At 33.4% G+C, this 16,047-nt stretch overlaps 1 protein-coding gene across 2 annotated transcripts in view; it reads left to right on the top strand.

Annotated features, from left to right (window-relative positions):
- LOC148620469 (uncharacterized) overlaps positions 1-16,047 on the top strand; it is a 188,168-nt gene that overhangs the window by 60,476 nt on the left and 111,645 nt on the right. For both annotated transcript variants that reach the window (XM_088581362.1, XM_088581361.1), the window contains exons 48-61: positions 560-691; positions 1,197-1,382; positions 1,696-1,818; positions 3,078-3,260; positions 4,284-4,418; positions 5,267-5,452; positions 6,224-6,361; positions 6,819-7,007; positions 7,449-7,583; positions 8,412-8,594; positions 9,045-9,176; positions 11,081-11,254; positions 12,083-12,211; positions 13,160-13,354. In XM_088581362.1, coding sequence (XP_088437488.1) covers positions 560-691; positions 1,197-1,382; positions 1,696-1,818; positions 3,078-3,260; positions 4,284-4,418; positions 5,267-5,452; positions 6,224-6,361; positions 6,819-7,007; positions 7,449-7,583; positions 8,412-8,594; positions 9,045-9,176; positions 11,081-11,254; positions 12,083-12,211; positions 13,160-13,354 — 2,220 coding nt within the window. The remainder of the gene's footprint in view (positions 1-559; positions 692-1,196; positions 1,383-1,695; positions 1,819-3,077; positions 3,261-4,283; positions 4,419-5,266; positions 5,453-6,223; positions 6,362-6,818; positions 7,008-7,448; positions 7,584-8,411; positions 8,595-9,044; positions 9,177-11,080; positions 11,255-12,082; positions 12,212-13,159; positions 13,355-16,047) is intronic.

Below are 16,047 nucleotides of genomic sequence, written 5' to 3'. Positions count from 1 at the left end.
TGAATTTAATTGTCAAAATTAGACATAATAATCTTGTTTTAGTTCACAACTTGTAGAAATAGCTGATTTGCTGAAAATAAGTGAATTTATATATCAAAACGAGAGATTATTGTTAATTTATTCTACAACTTTCAAAAAATTATTTCATAGACCGAAAATTGGTTACATAGTCAGCAGTAGTGCACTTACTTGACCTAAAACTTATATTTGGATGATACTACAAACCATGATAGATTAAAAGGCTACACCAAGCAATTTGTACATCAAAGTTTTGTCATGCAAGTTCACTGTTACTATTATTATTCTCCAACTGAACTTTTTCCCATTGAAAGTTATGTTTTCAACTTGAAAATTGGTAGTAAATCAGGCTTGTGGAGGAAATTATTTTTGTAACACTTTTCTAGGAACTACTAATGACAGCCTCTTAGTATTTGGTATCCAGCATCAGGTACAGGTCCCATAATGTGGGATCCGATTTCAGGCCTGTTGGACAACCACTTCCTGTTTAATAAAATTCTGCCATTTTTGTCTTTGTTCCAATTTTATTTTTACATTGTAGGAACCTTTCAATACCATAGAATACGACATCATTGGTGATGACTTAGCTGCACTGACATTTGCTATAAATAAATCATCAGGAGTTATCTCTCTTACTGCCAACATTTTCACATTGACCACCACTGAATACAAGGTATGAATGATATCAAATGATGTTGTTATAGGTAACATGTAAAATGAATGGTTAAGATTTCATGTCATAATAATAGCAATTCTGGAACAACCCATGTCTTGTTAAAAAATATTGAGATATTGAACACTCTCTGTCTTGTATAAAAATTTTGAGATATTTAATGCTCAAGTTTTTTTTATGGTTTAACTGTGTTGACTGTATGAATATCATGATTATAACTGCTTGCAAAAAGGATTCCTGTATACCCACTTTTACATTATATTATTCCAAAATATTTTTTTATCAGTATCAATTAAAATGATATACAAGACTTATTTTAATCTATTTAAAAAATGTACCATGTGATTTTCAACATGGGAGACATAAGGATGAAAAAATACATAGTTTACTTCATCTTGAAGGTGATCTGTGATGGTGCAAATCTTGCCACATTCAGTATACGAGTTTGTAGCAAGTAATAGAGTTATCATTAAAGTAAGGGTTATTTTGCTACATTCTTTTACAGGTGAGAGTGAGAGTCAGAGATGGTGGTGTTCCTAGGTTGGAGGATGTTAGGATTTTGACAGTTAATGTGACCAGGAATTTTCTAGTTCCTAGATTCTCCCAATCATCTTATACAGAAGCTGTACGAGAGGATGCTCCTGTTGGAGACTCCATTCTCCAAGTCAACGCTCAAGATGATGATTCTGCAGTAAGTATTCTGTTTTTTGCCTGGCTGACAAATCATATGGGGCTTTATCTGTCTTTCTGTCACCAGGTCTAGGTTTACATTAATGTCTTTTTCTGTTCAGATTTCAGATTTTATTTATTTCAGACACATATTCAATTGTGTTACAAGAGTTAATCAGTATTACATACAGAAAACAACTCAGAAATGAATAATGGACTCACATCCTTGTCAAACTTGAATTGCATTCATTTCTTAAACATGAGATATTCTGAAGTGTTTTAGACTGCAGACCATTAAAAAAAAATGGAGTTATCAATATAATTTCCTTTTTCAGTCACCATTCAATTTTGTGAGGTACTACATTGACGGAACAGACAGTCGATTTTTGATTGACCCATTGACTGGATGGATCACAGTCAGGACAACATTAACAGGAGAAGCACAGCAACAATTCATTGTAAGTAGTGGTAGGGGAAAGAACTGGTGCCAATTTCGCAAAAACTTGTGAGTATAAAAATGGTGGTATGTTTTTATGTCATACATGTAATACGGATGGTGTTGTGATGCAATTTACCGATGATCAATTTTTCACTTACAAATTCATGGTGAGATCTACCTTTGGTGTCTGCTTAAGGTACCTATTTCTTCTAATCCTTGTTCCCTTTAATTTCCTTTTTACTTCTAACAAAATGAATAATTGTATTTGGTACGAGGTACTGTAGATATTTCAAGATTGAAAAACTTGATTTTGATGAGCAACAACATCCAATTAAAGCAAGAATAAGCTTTAAAATATTAACATGTATGACTGTTCAGTGGGTAAGGCACCACAATATTAACATGTACGACTGTTCAGTGGGTAAGGCACCACAATATTAACATGTACGACTGTTCAGTGGGTAAGGCACCACAATATTTGACTGATCTTTTGTCATGTAAAGAGTCAAAACAAATTTTGAGATCATCTATTTCCAGTGAAACTTACTATGGAATGAGTTACCTTTAAAGTTAAGAAATGGTGAATCTTTGGATATTTTCAAAAGTCTACTTAAATCATTGTATTTTGCAGACTATTTTTCACTATTTTGAATTTTGTATGATTATATCGCTTACATATTGTATTGTATCATATTTATACTATATATATTTTATAAATTGGAAAACGCCATTGTATATATTTTATATGTAGAAATAGGCGTTTAATCAAGTAATAAAGTTTCAAAGTTTAGATTTCTCAGTACGTGTAGTCTAGAGAACTACAAAGTTTTTGACTTTTTATGAGCAAGTCGGCAGGTGTTTCTAGTAGAGCAGAATACCCTACCGGTTCACCGGGTCCATGCTCCCAGTGTTAAGTGGAGTCTGAGTTGCTCATTTACTTTTGTTACTTTGTATGTATTGTTTTGGTTATTTAGTGTTCTTTGTTGTGTTTTTCTGTTTTCCATGTCTTGTCTTTGTCTTTGGAGTACATTCTTTTTAATTTCCACTAGAATCTTGGTTCCCTCGATTAATCTTTTAAGATCATTAGGTTCAACTTTACACAAAGTTTTTTTTTCTTTTTTCAGTTTATTTTTTTTACTTCTAATTAACAAAAGTTATACCTGTCAGGTAATTCTCCCAAATAGTGTTCTCAATATCGATGCATCTGTTACTGAATGATAAGGAAAAAAAATCATCCTGCACATTTCTTCAGTGTTAATAGAATGTCAAATCTTGTAGTTCAATGTGTATGCTCAAGATGGAGCCACGCCACCAGGGAGAAGTCCCAATATTCCTGTCACCATCAACATCAACCGCAATGATTTCACTCCTGTTTTTGCTAACATGCCCAACAGTACCAGAATACTACCATCACAGAGCGGAACTTTCTTCACTGCTCTGGCAACAGATGGCGATACTGTGGTATGTAACTTAACAGAGTAGTTGTTATTGATAGAATGTCAAAAGGATAGGTTTGCATAAATACACAACTCCAATATATGTTATAAAATAAAAATATGATTAATGTCTTAATGCAACAATTTGTTTTTGTGCATGTAAAAGCACATATGTTTTTAAAATCATATCTAAAGCATCCTTTCATGCAAGAAAGCCTATGGAAACATATGTTTAGGACCCTCATAGAAAAAATGTATTGGTTTATTTTATAGCATAATGGAACAAAATGATGTTTGTGTACATAAAAGCACATAGGTTTTCCAAATCACATGGAAAGGATATGCCTTTCATGGAAATATACGTTTAGGATTGTAATTGAAAAATATGTCAACACAAATTTTCAGAATCATATGGAAGGCTTGTCTTTAAATGGGAACATTTGTTTAGGAATGTAGAAATGCACATGTTTTCAAAGTAATATGTATAGCATATGTTTACCATGTGTTTTTTTTTTAAACACATTCTTCTTCAATTCTAATCATTTTTATATGTTTCATATTGTGGTCTTAAACATGAGAAAAACATACAAGATTTCCCCTTGTATGAGAAGTGAATAATTAAAATATGTTTGATCAGGAGGCAGCCATTTTGAAATTGCTTTATTTACAAACGATAAACTATCAATAATGTCTGTAATAATGAAATGTTTCAATTTGTATTGAATTCAATGCTTCCTAACTGTTGTTCTGGAAACATTTTTGTTATTGTTGATCTACAGTAAATGTTGTATTAATGATTTAAAAAAAAACCACATGAAATGTAGATTTTCAGATAAGAATTTTACCAAGAATAGATGTAATGTTTTTGTAAAAAGTTCAATGTAAACCCCCCCTAAAAAGTTAAAATTGGAGGAAATTGTACATTAAAATTAATTCCATCTATTTTCAGTTTCAGAAAGCTATCCTTGTTAATGCCTCATGCATTTGTTATATTACATATGTTATTAATCTCATTAAAAGATTACTAGGTTAAATTGTTGTTTCACAGGTGTCAGACTTCGGTACGGTGGAATACTACATTATTGGTGATGATCGAGCCTCAACTCTGTTCAATATAAATCGTAATGGTGGAGGAATTTCAGTAATCGGCAACCTAGCAAACGATCCAGGAGAATATTATCAGGTATTGTGTATGAGTTATTTTCCTTTGTTTTACAACTACAGCATGGTATATATGTCCAGATTCTTCCCATAATGGAAAACAAATGAATATTGTGAAACCCAACAAATGGACCAGCATATGACCTAAATAGAATATAGTAAATACTTTCAGAGATCAACAAAAGTTCTTATTCAAGTGTAAACACACCTCTAAGTAAGCTCTGGAAGATGTTAATACAGAAAGCCTAAAAAATTCAAGAATCCACAAACTTGTGTTTCTTTCCTTATCCATGAATATAAGTATCATGAATGAAAATACTTTCACAGTAGACAAAATGAAATGTTCACTTTAAAAATGCTCCCACTTACAGAAAGCTTGCTCAGATAGCACCCCAAACTATTAGTTATTCCCTGTCTGTCTGTTACAAATGTAGAGAGCTATATATATATATATATATCATCTTTCTTCCTGAAGCAATTCCGTAGCTTGTAATTTTCTATTTACTTGTTTCACAGTGTGTTAATCAGACCTTATCTTAAATGGGTACAAGTCCTAAAATGGGTTAAGTTTGTATATGTTATAATTTATCTAAAAGCTCATGAAAGAAGTGTCCTTGTTGGATGAATGCAAGAGGAAATATGGTTTTGAAATAGTTTGTCTAGTTTAAGTCTGCAGAAAAATAAAAGGAGTTAGACTTCTTAAAGCTGGAAAGTTATACATTTAAGATATAATTAGAAGAGATGTGGTGAATTTGATAAAGAGACAAATCTCCATTGGATGAAAAATATCAGCTAAAAGCATAGTAGATAATTTAGAAGTAAGAACAGTGAAATTACTAATATCCAAATTTTATTTGTTTCTTTTTTAAGGTCAGAGTTCGAGCTCAGGATAAAGGATCTCCACCAAAGTCTGCCACAGGGATTCTCCTTGTTAATGTCACTCGTAACTTGAATGCTCCGTTTTTCACACAGACCACATATACAGCTGAGATTCTGGAAACACAGATCCCAGGTGTTAGCTTTAGAGATGTGGCGGCTACTGATGTTGATATTGTGGTAGGTGAATGTTCTGTAAATATAAGAATATTATTTGTAAAAAATGAACCCCCCCCCCCAAAAAAAAAAAACAAACAACAAATCTCAAATATGCAACATATCAACTAGAGTGCCCAAAACTTTGCTATCTTGACCATCTCATTGAATACTCTGTTTGTAGTGTTGATTCACATGATTTACGTTAAATGTCACTAAGTTAATTTACCTGGAAGTGGTATGGAGGCTGGGCAAATAAGTGAGACCTGTTATTGTAGAAAAACTATTTTTCTAAAGTTTTTTTTTGTGGTTTTGTTGGACCACTTATTCAAGTTCCTCATAAAAAGTACAATTTTAGTTGAAAAATCCAAGGTTGATGTGAAATCCATATGTTCTTAGTGCTGCAAACTTTAAGGTTTGAGACTTGAACATTTTTTCTCTAATTCCAGAAGCAGATATTTAAGGTGTAAGTTTTTTGTAAAGAATATGGTCTTGCAGTCAGTTATCTCCCTTCATAAGAAAAGTATTTTGTTTGTTTCTTTCCAGCCTTGAGAAGACACAGTATATGTAAACTTTGTTGAATTTCTACACTCTCAAGCATTAGTAGTACTACATTTAAAATAAAATGTATTTTTTACTTGTAATTCACCCCTTGCCTGGTTCTTAGATGGTTTTACTTATTGATATATTGTTAGGTTTTTCAATGTTTTTCAGTGTTATTCATGCTGTGTTTATCATACATAATAGTTTTATGAAAATTTTATTTTTTCTTAAAATGTTTTTTTCCTGATCTAGGCCCCACACAACCAGTTAGAATTTACCTTGGTTGGCGATGCCAAAGTGACCCAATATTTCCAAGTGGATCCTGCAACTGGGAAAGTTTCTGTCAAAGAAGCCCTCACCGGAGATCAAGATGATACCCAATTATACACTGTAAGTGCTAGGCCTGGGACATAAAACATTGCAATCATACCTCATAAAAGGCTATTAAATTTATAGTCACTGCCTCTCTAAGAAGCAAGTACCATTTTGGTAGTCATGTGGGAGGATGTGTGTTAGATCACCAGCCCGAGCCAAGTCATATAAGGGATGGAGTAACACCTTGTTGGCTGAGAGTCAAAATAATGTGTCCATGTACTTCTAATGCTAAAAAGATTAACATTATAATGAGGCAATATTGTTTTCCTTTATACCATCACTGAGACTTCTTACAATGCTTAGTCAATTAATTAGGTAATTTCCAAATATTAGTGAATGATAAAGGCTTGCCATTTAGAGACCTACTCTGTTGAGCCAATTTGTTTTCCTTTTTATCATGATATAAACTTCTTACTATGTTCAATTTACTATCAAGTGATCAGTTTATTTACCAGTGATAGTGTTTTTGTAGTTCCAAATATCTGTGAATGATAAAGGCACTCCCCAGAGAGATGGTACTAATACAGCAACAGTTTCTGTCACAGTTCATCGTAATTTGAATGACCCCCAACTGAACCTTCCTGCAACAGCTAATATTACCAGACAGGTTCAGGACAATGACCTTGTGACGACCTTTAATCCTTCAGATGTAGATACCAAGGTAAGTAAATTGATTTATACCTATTAATGACTTTCAAAATGATGAAGGAGGCATTTTTCTTGAACTCTTGTTTTGCCCCAAAAAGTGACGGAGTTACTTTTTACATTGTACAAGGAGTGATGAGAGTGTTTTTATTTTTAAAGGACACAAAGCACCCTCAAAAGAGAACTTAAGGCACCTTAAAAAGAGGACATGAAGTGACCTCAAAAGAGGACACAAAGCACCTTCAAAAGAGGACACAAGGCACCTTCAAAAGAGGACATGAAGTGTATTCAAAAGAGGACACAAAGCTGCCTCAAAAGAGGATACAAGGCACCTTCAAAAGAGGACACATTGCCCCCTCAAGGGGTGTGACAGAGGTCCTTAGAACCAAAAAATTAATTTATATGGCCTTAGCCCTAAAGACATCAGGGTTGATAAATTTAACTTATTTCTTTTCAGGCACCCTTTAATACCTTCAATACCCAGATTGTAGGAGATGGTGCTGCCATAGCAAGCATATTTAAATTGGAAGGGAATACCATACGTGTGGCTAATGCAGCTCTCCTAAGGGGAGATAAAGCTACAGTGTATGCAGTAAGTTTTTAAAGATGGACTGTACAAAAAACAGATGGAAAAATACGGAAAACAGGGACTGAAAAAACAATGATATTATACAGCAGCTAAGAAATTACTCACAGAAAATTAAAATCATAAAGGATCAGATTTAACCACAGTGTTTTGGCAATACAATTCTTAAAAATGATGATAAGAACTTAAAAAGTTTCATTTTTGGACAGGAGCTCACCATGTTAATTTGTTGTCATAAATACTTCTTATGTATTGGAGTTGCATCATTTTAGCCTTAATTTCTGACATTCTAAGCTAGAAATTAAAAATACACATGACTTTTTTATCACCTGGCAGTGTTTAAATTTTTTCTAAAAGTTTTCTGGGAAAAACTGTTTCTCTTGCAGCATATTCATGATTGAAAATATTTCTCAACTCCCTATGGTAAAATTTTGCTTTTAATATGCTCACTGCAGATTTCTGATGTAGAAGGGTTTTCAGTTTCTACAGGGTTCATTTTTAACAGGTTTCACTGTAATTGTTTTTATACCCTACAAAATGCACGGAGAAATGTGATACTATCTGAAAAGTTGCATGTCCGTCCAACCATCTGTCTGTCGGTCTGTTCCCTCATAGTTTCCAGATGATAACTTAAGAATCGATTAGTGCAAGTTTTTGAAACTCTGCACAGTTGTTTAGTACCATGAAATATAGGTTAAGTTCAATTTTCAGCAAAATCTCAAATGTATAGTTTTTGAGTTTGGCTGTTTTTAGCATTTCGCCATCCCCCTTTTTTCAACATCACATGGTGGGTTATCACTTAATATTCCATTAATGTCTTATTTCCTTTTGTAGGTTAGATTGCAGATCAAGGATGGAGGGAGTCCTCCCAGGAGCTCTGTCTCTACACTTCAGATCTTTGTTAATAGAAATATGCTGCCACCATCTTTCTTAAGGAACTTTAATGTCTCCATATTGGAAAATTCTCCTGTGGGTGTGGTTATTACAAGTGTTAAAGCTGAAGATCAGGACCCACAGGTAACTTATGTTAATCTGCCAAATAAAAAGAGTAATGCATGTGGATCTCCCTCCCAATAAATATGTGTAACAATATAGAACATTTCTTTAATTTGTGATGGGAGATATAGTTACTTCATATATATTGGTACTTTTATTTGGGGTAATCATCTTCACAAAAAGGTCATATGGGGAAAATTTGTTGTCAGTAATGATGTCACACTTTTATTTTCTGTCATGATTTCATTACTTCAAACAAATTTTACACTTATGATTTATGTGAGATTGACTGCTGTTAATGCAGCACAATGTTGATTCTTCAATCCTTTAAGCTTTGTTTGGCATTTTGAGCATTAACTTTATTGTACATCTTACATAGGTTCTATACACTGAGTTGACCTACATGGTTGTCAGAGGTCAAAATGTTTCTGACAGAACATTTAAGCCATGTACTTTTTATACTTTTTACAGGCTCCATACAATAAGTTGACTTATACAGTCATCGGAGATTCTACTGCTCAGCCATTTTTCTACGTCCAGCCTGATACTGGAGAAGTCTCCCTCAGGTCAACTATACAAGATAGGAACATCAATCCTTACACTGTAAGTCTGTATACCTGTTGGGTTCTACATGTTTTTACTATAAAATTGTCATTGAAATCTGACTACCTGTTGGGTTCTACATGTTTTTGGAATAATTTTGTCATTGAAATCTGACTTCCTGTTGGGTTCTGCATGTTTTGTCTTTACTATGATTTTGTCATCTCTAAGTCTGACTATGTGATTGGTGCCATATGTTTTGTATTGCTATAATTTTTGTAATCTGTAAGTCCAACTACCTGTTAGGCTTCACTTGTTCTGTTTGTACTATAACTATTTTTATCTGCAAGTCAAATGGGTTCCACTTGTTTTGTTTGTGCAATAACTATTTTTATCTGCAAGTCAAATGGGTTCCACTTGTTTTGTTTGTGCAATTACTATTTTCATCTGCAAGTCAAATGGGTTACACTTGTTTTGTTTGTGCAATAACTATTTTCATCTGCAAGTCAAATGGATACCAAATTGTGCAATAACTAATTTCATCTGCAAGTCAAATGGGTTCCACTTGTTTTGTTTGTGCAATAACTAATTTCATCTGCAAGTCAAATGGGTCCCACTTGTTTTGTTTGTGCTATAACTTTTTTTGTTTATCTGCAAGTCAAATAGGTTCCACATGTTTTGTTTACAATAACTATTTTTGTCTGCAAGTTAAATGTTTTGTCTTTGCTATGATGTTTTTGTGAAAGTACACTGTAACCTGTCTCAAACAAACCCATTTTGGCCTATGTTTATGGTCTACCAAGGTTCAAAATAAGAAGAGACTTTGAAAACTTTCTGGTTCAGACCGGTGTCTGGTTTGTTCAGTCTTTTTGGTTTAGACAAGTTATACAGTGTTTATGGACAAAACAGAACTTTCATTCTTAAACTTGGTTATAAATATGGAAGTAAAGGTATGAGGACCAATGAGACCACAACTCAAGCAATCATATTTATTAGTAGTGCACTGATCATCAGGAACATCACGTCATCAGTTGTTTGGAGAGCTTCAATTCGATAGTGGATTTCAAGATATCATGATCGATTTGTTCATGTATTAAAATATGAAGATTTTGTCTTAATCCTATTTTTCCCTTGTGTGATGGGACTATTTATTATTTTGTTGACAGACAAATTTGTTCTATTTCTAACATTGGACGATTCTATTTTTTGTCCCTTGGCCAGGGGTAGACATGCATCAACATGTGGCTTTATAGATGATGATTTCACACATTTATATACACATAAGATATAATAATATCCAAACAAGGTAATGGAGACATTCTAGCAATACAGTATTGAAGGGTCATCGTAATAAAACTCCCAAACACTAGTTGGTGGACAGAGGGACATGCAATTATCAGCAAAATTTTTTTCTGAGGGTATCACATAATACCTCACCACTACATGTGGCGGGGTATAAAAACTGAAGATAAGGAAACCATGATATTAAATATAAAATAAAACATTGATATATGAACGATTATAGATATGGAAATTTTGATCAATTCCCAACACTAATATTTATATATCATGTATGTAAAACATTATGATGATTCTGTTAAGCTTAGGATATATAGTATGATTCTCACTTAAAGTAAGAGCTGATCAGCTGTATAAAGAAGTCTTAAAAGGAATAAACCATTAATCACAAAAGAAGGAGACCATCACAGAGGAAAAACCTGGCAGATTTTACCAATGCACAAGTTTTTTTTCTAGTTTTTTTTTTGCATAAAGTTTAGATGGATTGTTAAATAATAAGATGTTTTGTACCCTGTTTAATTCTTAAATAGATAGATTCATGGCAAAATATTGCTTGAAATTTACTATTTTTAAAGATGAAAGTTTCATAATTTCACACTTTTTACTTAGTTGAAGAAAATTAAAAAAAAAATGATTGCATCTCTATCAATGCTCTTATCAATCTTTAGGTATTGATTGAGGCAAAGGATGGAGGTACTCCTTCACTGTCAGCTACTGGTACTCTGACTGTCTTTGTAACTATTGATGCTAAGCTCCAATGGTTAACTAATGATTGGACAGAGACCATTCCTGAAACCACATCAACAACAACTGTACTCAGGACTGTACAAGCGACACCTGCGGTAAGTCTAAACACATCAACAACAACTTTGCTAAGGACTGTATGAGCGACACCTGCAATAAGTTGAAATTACATCATCAGCAACTGTACTCATGACTGTACAAATGACACCCACGGTAAATCTAAACACTTCAACAACAACTGTACTCAGGACTGTACAAGTGACACTGTGGTAAGTAAATCACTTAAACAACAAATGTACTCATGACTGTACAAGCGAAACCCGCGGTAAGTCTAAACACATCAACAACAACTTTACTCATGACTGTACAAGCGACACTCACGGTTAGTCTAAACATATCAACAACAACTTTACTCAGGACTGTACAAGGGACACCAATGGTAAGTCTAATCACATCAACAACAACTTTACTCAGGACTGTACAAGGGACACCTGAGGTAAGTCTAAACACATCAACAACAACTGTACTCAGGACTGTACAAGCAACACCTGCGGTAAGTCTAAACACATCAACAACAACTGTATGCAGGACTGTACAAGCGACACCCATGGTAAGTATAAACCCAACATTCACTCCCACTTTTATTGTTGACATTGTCTTTTTAGCCTTCTGATTGGTTTCTAGTCATACTACATTTGTGTATAACATATGAGCATATCACTTATAGTGTGCTTTGTATTGAACTTAGTGAAAGTAAAAGTCCGAGAACTTCATAATATGTTATAAATAATAAGTATTTCATAATTTTATAATGGAACCAACATGCAACAGAAAGGAACAAAGGTATTAAATTTCAAAGATTTGAAATTCATTTTTTAATCGGAATGTACAATATTTTAAAAAAATTTTCTACATTCACATTGCAGCCAGATATAAAGTACTCAATCACAGGATTATCTAATGCAGCAGAATATTTTGAGATTGTTGAAAGTACTGGTGCTATCTCACTCAAAAAAGCTCTGACTGAGGATTTGTCAAAGAGGCCTACTTTTGAGGTAATATAGTAAGTTAAGTCCTCTGATGGTAAAGAATATGTACCTGTTAATGATTGAGTTTCTGTCTTATTCATATATTTGATATTGATTTTCTGTTGTTTATTGTTATATCAGCTGTGTTACATTTTATAATGAGAATTTCTTTGAGCTTAGATAATATTATTGTGACTGTTACATGTAACAGAATGGTTTAAGTTAACACAATGTTATATAGGATTTTTAAATCTTCTGAGGCCATATTCACTTTCATAGATACAAATACAATATATGAATCAATCCTACCAATATAAGCTTCATTCAGTCATTGATCAATTACAACTCCGCCCAACTGGTGTCCCTGTGTAATAGTTTTCGATAATTCACACTGTGAAATAAATTCAGTAATTTCACTTTCTCTCGCATAAACGTTACAAAACATCACAACAACAATATCAATTCTCCATTTACAAAATTTAAAATTAATGTTGAAACTAGCAACAAATAATGCAGAAAATCTATATAATAAATAGGTTGATTAATTAGTTATTGTGAATATTTTATAGGATAAATAATTAGAAAGAGTCAATAATCAAAATATGATCACTTGTGCCAAGAATTCATTAAGATTTTAACTCGTGCCTGGAACAATTTCCACACACTTGTTAAATCTTGGTATTCTGTGGTACTTGTGATCATATTTTGATTATTGACTCTTTCTAATTATTTATCCTATAAATATTTAATTCCTTCCTATGAATGAAATCAATATATAGTTAATTGAGCATCTGGCATATTACTTTACAAAAGCACAAACAGATCAGTCACTGGTCATTAGTTATCAATCTGTCAGTGATCTGTCAATAAAAGGTCATTGATAAGTTGCATATTATTTCGGGGACTGTTTGTAACTGCTTCTTGTAATCTGAACTTCCCAGTTGAAAACTTAAAGTAAATCATTTTTCATTTCAGATTGAAATAACAGCAGAGAAGGACTTCCCAACAGGGAAGCAGTCTATAAAACATGTCCTGGTTGTTACTATCACTAGGAATGTCAACCGACCACAGTTCAATGCCACAATTTATACTACGCCTGTGGCCATTTCAGAGAAACTGGGTCTTGGGGAACCAGTCACTAGAGTGTTTGCAACTGATGCTGATCCAAAGGTATGTGATGTGTACTGAAGCCTTCTCGGATTGCAGAAATGACATTTTTCTTGGGTGGAGGTGGGGAGCTTGCTCTCAAACCTCCTATCAGGTGTGCAGTACTTTGCGGCACACAACAGTGTTTGTAATGGGAGTAAAATAAAAATACTGTCAATCTTTCTGTGAGGCTCCAAAACTGGTCTGTGAAGGTATAATCAGGTGAATTAAATACTCTTTGGTCAAAGTTCACCAGTTTAATGAGGTAATGTTACTAGTCTGCGGAGACAATTTTTGAGAAACTGTGCAATAAAAATTTTTGGTAAAGACATTTTAAAGCATTTCAATCACATGCATGTAATCAATCTGTTGATCAGCTAAATTTTTATATGAAACCACATTATTCTGAAACCATGTAAAATCTGAAGCCATATTCATCTGAAAGCACATCTTGAACCATATTCATCTGAAGCCCCATTCATCTGAAAGCACATCTAGAACCATATTCATCTGAAGCCCCATTAACTGAAAGCACATCTAGAACCATATTCATCTGAAGCCACATTCAATGAAAACCATATTCATCTGATGTCACATTAATTTGAAACTATATTCTTTTGTAGCCACATATTTGTCTCAAGCTATAATCAGTGATTTAGCTAGCACTCGCCATCTTCGCCATTGATGAATGATTTTCGAAAGTGGCAAATTTTTCTCGAGCAGGATTCGTCACTTGATATTTCGCTCCCCCCAAACAAAATATCGGTAAAAAAGCCTCTGATGTTCCCATGACCCCATAATTGACAACTTTATTACCTTTCCCAAGCCAATAAACAATAAACAATCATGACCAATGTTTTGATTGCATCACCTTTAATAACACTTTGCTTGATCACCTGGTTGAGGCTAATTATCCCAACAAACAAATTAATTAACGGTAATGATTTGTTTGTTGAGTGCTGTGACACGTTCTCAAAGTACTCAAAGTGTCATCGTATGTATTTAAAATGGAAAGATGTTTGGATTTTTCAATCACAGTTCGAATCGCTATGTCCGCCATTACGAACTATTTTAGTTCGTCGTCACATGACAACGTACCTTAAGGTCAAAAGTCTAAAAATAAGTCAACTACTACAAAGAGTGGCAGTGATCGACTATTAAAGTCAAAATTTAAACCAGAGTGGTCAAAGATATTTCCATGCATATACTACAAAGATGGGGCGATGTACTGCCTTGACTGCCAAGAAGCTGGACTTACCAATACGTTTCCTATCAGAAGTAATGCATTCCTAAAAGATAATATACACATCAACACTGCTGATCATAAACGGGCAATCCAGACCAAATCCATGAAGCCAGAATTTGAGCAAGTGGGTTCCTTTGATTTTAAGAGGGCTTTCACTTTGTGGTGCATGGCTAAGGACAGGAGGTTTATGCATTACTGATCAAGTAAACAATGTTTTACATTCTTACACACATGCCAACAATAGTAGCTGATGTATATAATTTTTAGATTTTTTTTGCATTTTTTATTCATGAATAGTTGCTAATGTAGAAATTTTTATTAATATGAATTTTCTGTTATTTATATACCAGTGTTGAAATAAACATGTTATTATAGTTGTTATAAGTACATGTATATACATGCATGCTGATAAATTTGTGACGCGAAAAGAAAAAACAGTATTGAGATTTAGTCTTACGCAAAAGTGACTAATGGGTTGAAAATCCTGGCTAAATCCCAGTATAATCATCTAAACCCACTATACTCTAAAACCCTGATTATCCGAAACTGCATTCATCTACAATTATATTCTTCTGAAACTACATTCATCTAAAACTAAATTCGTATGAGGCCACATTGATCTAAAACAAAATATGGAATGAAATTTATCTGAAGCCACATTCATCTGAAAACTACATTCATCTAAAACCATATTCATCTGATTCTTCATTAATTTGAAACTTATTCTTTTGTAGCCACATAATCTGAACCACACTTTTAAGAATTTAAACCTTTTACATCATTGTATTTAATTGATAGCCAGGTTTCTGAAAAAAATAAATGATTGAAATGGAATATGTTACCGTGCACCTCCATGTTGCTAAGGTGGATAGAAATGAAGTGAAAAAAAGACATTAAAATGTGCATTTTCTCCTATTTTGACTTCTGGTCTTTTCAGGTCTTTATTTCTACCCATTGCATGTTGCTATTGGTGAAGTTTCATTCGGTGAGGAGAATGTGTGAGACTTCAATCTGGGAAAGCTTATTACACTAATTTCCAAATTATCGTTAAATAAATAGATAAATATAAAGTCGTAACCATCAACATATTAAAAGACAAAACATTGCCTCGGCACTTGCGCAATTGTTTTCTTCCGTGTCAACAAATTTGGACTTGTCAGAATATTTCTTGTTAGCCATTGATAATTCTGGTCTTACATTCCACAGATATAGGATGTCTCTGAAGCTTCATCCATGATATTTTTTTATATACTTCATGCCCTATTAGTATTAATATTTTTTCTCCCATTCTAAGCCAGTGATTAAAAATGCATGTGACTTTTTAATCACTGGGAAATGATTAAATTTCTGTAAGAGTTTTCCCACCATTTAACGCTTTCCAAGTTTTCTACAGGTTGTCATGGGAGAAAGTGATTCTCCTATTTCTGTTTTACATTATTTCACCACTCTCTATAGTAAAATAGAGATTTAG

This window comes from Perna viridis, chromosome 4, assembly GCF_037379345.1.
Source record: "Perna viridis isolate PV_CMFRI_1.1 ecotype Kerala chromosome 4, ASM3737934v1, whole genome shotgun sequence".
Classification (NCBI taxonomy): Eukaryota; Metazoa; Mollusca; class Bivalvia; order Mytilida; family Mytilidae; genus Perna; species Perna viridis.
This window is presented reverse-complemented; position numbering and strand designations above follow the sequence as displayed.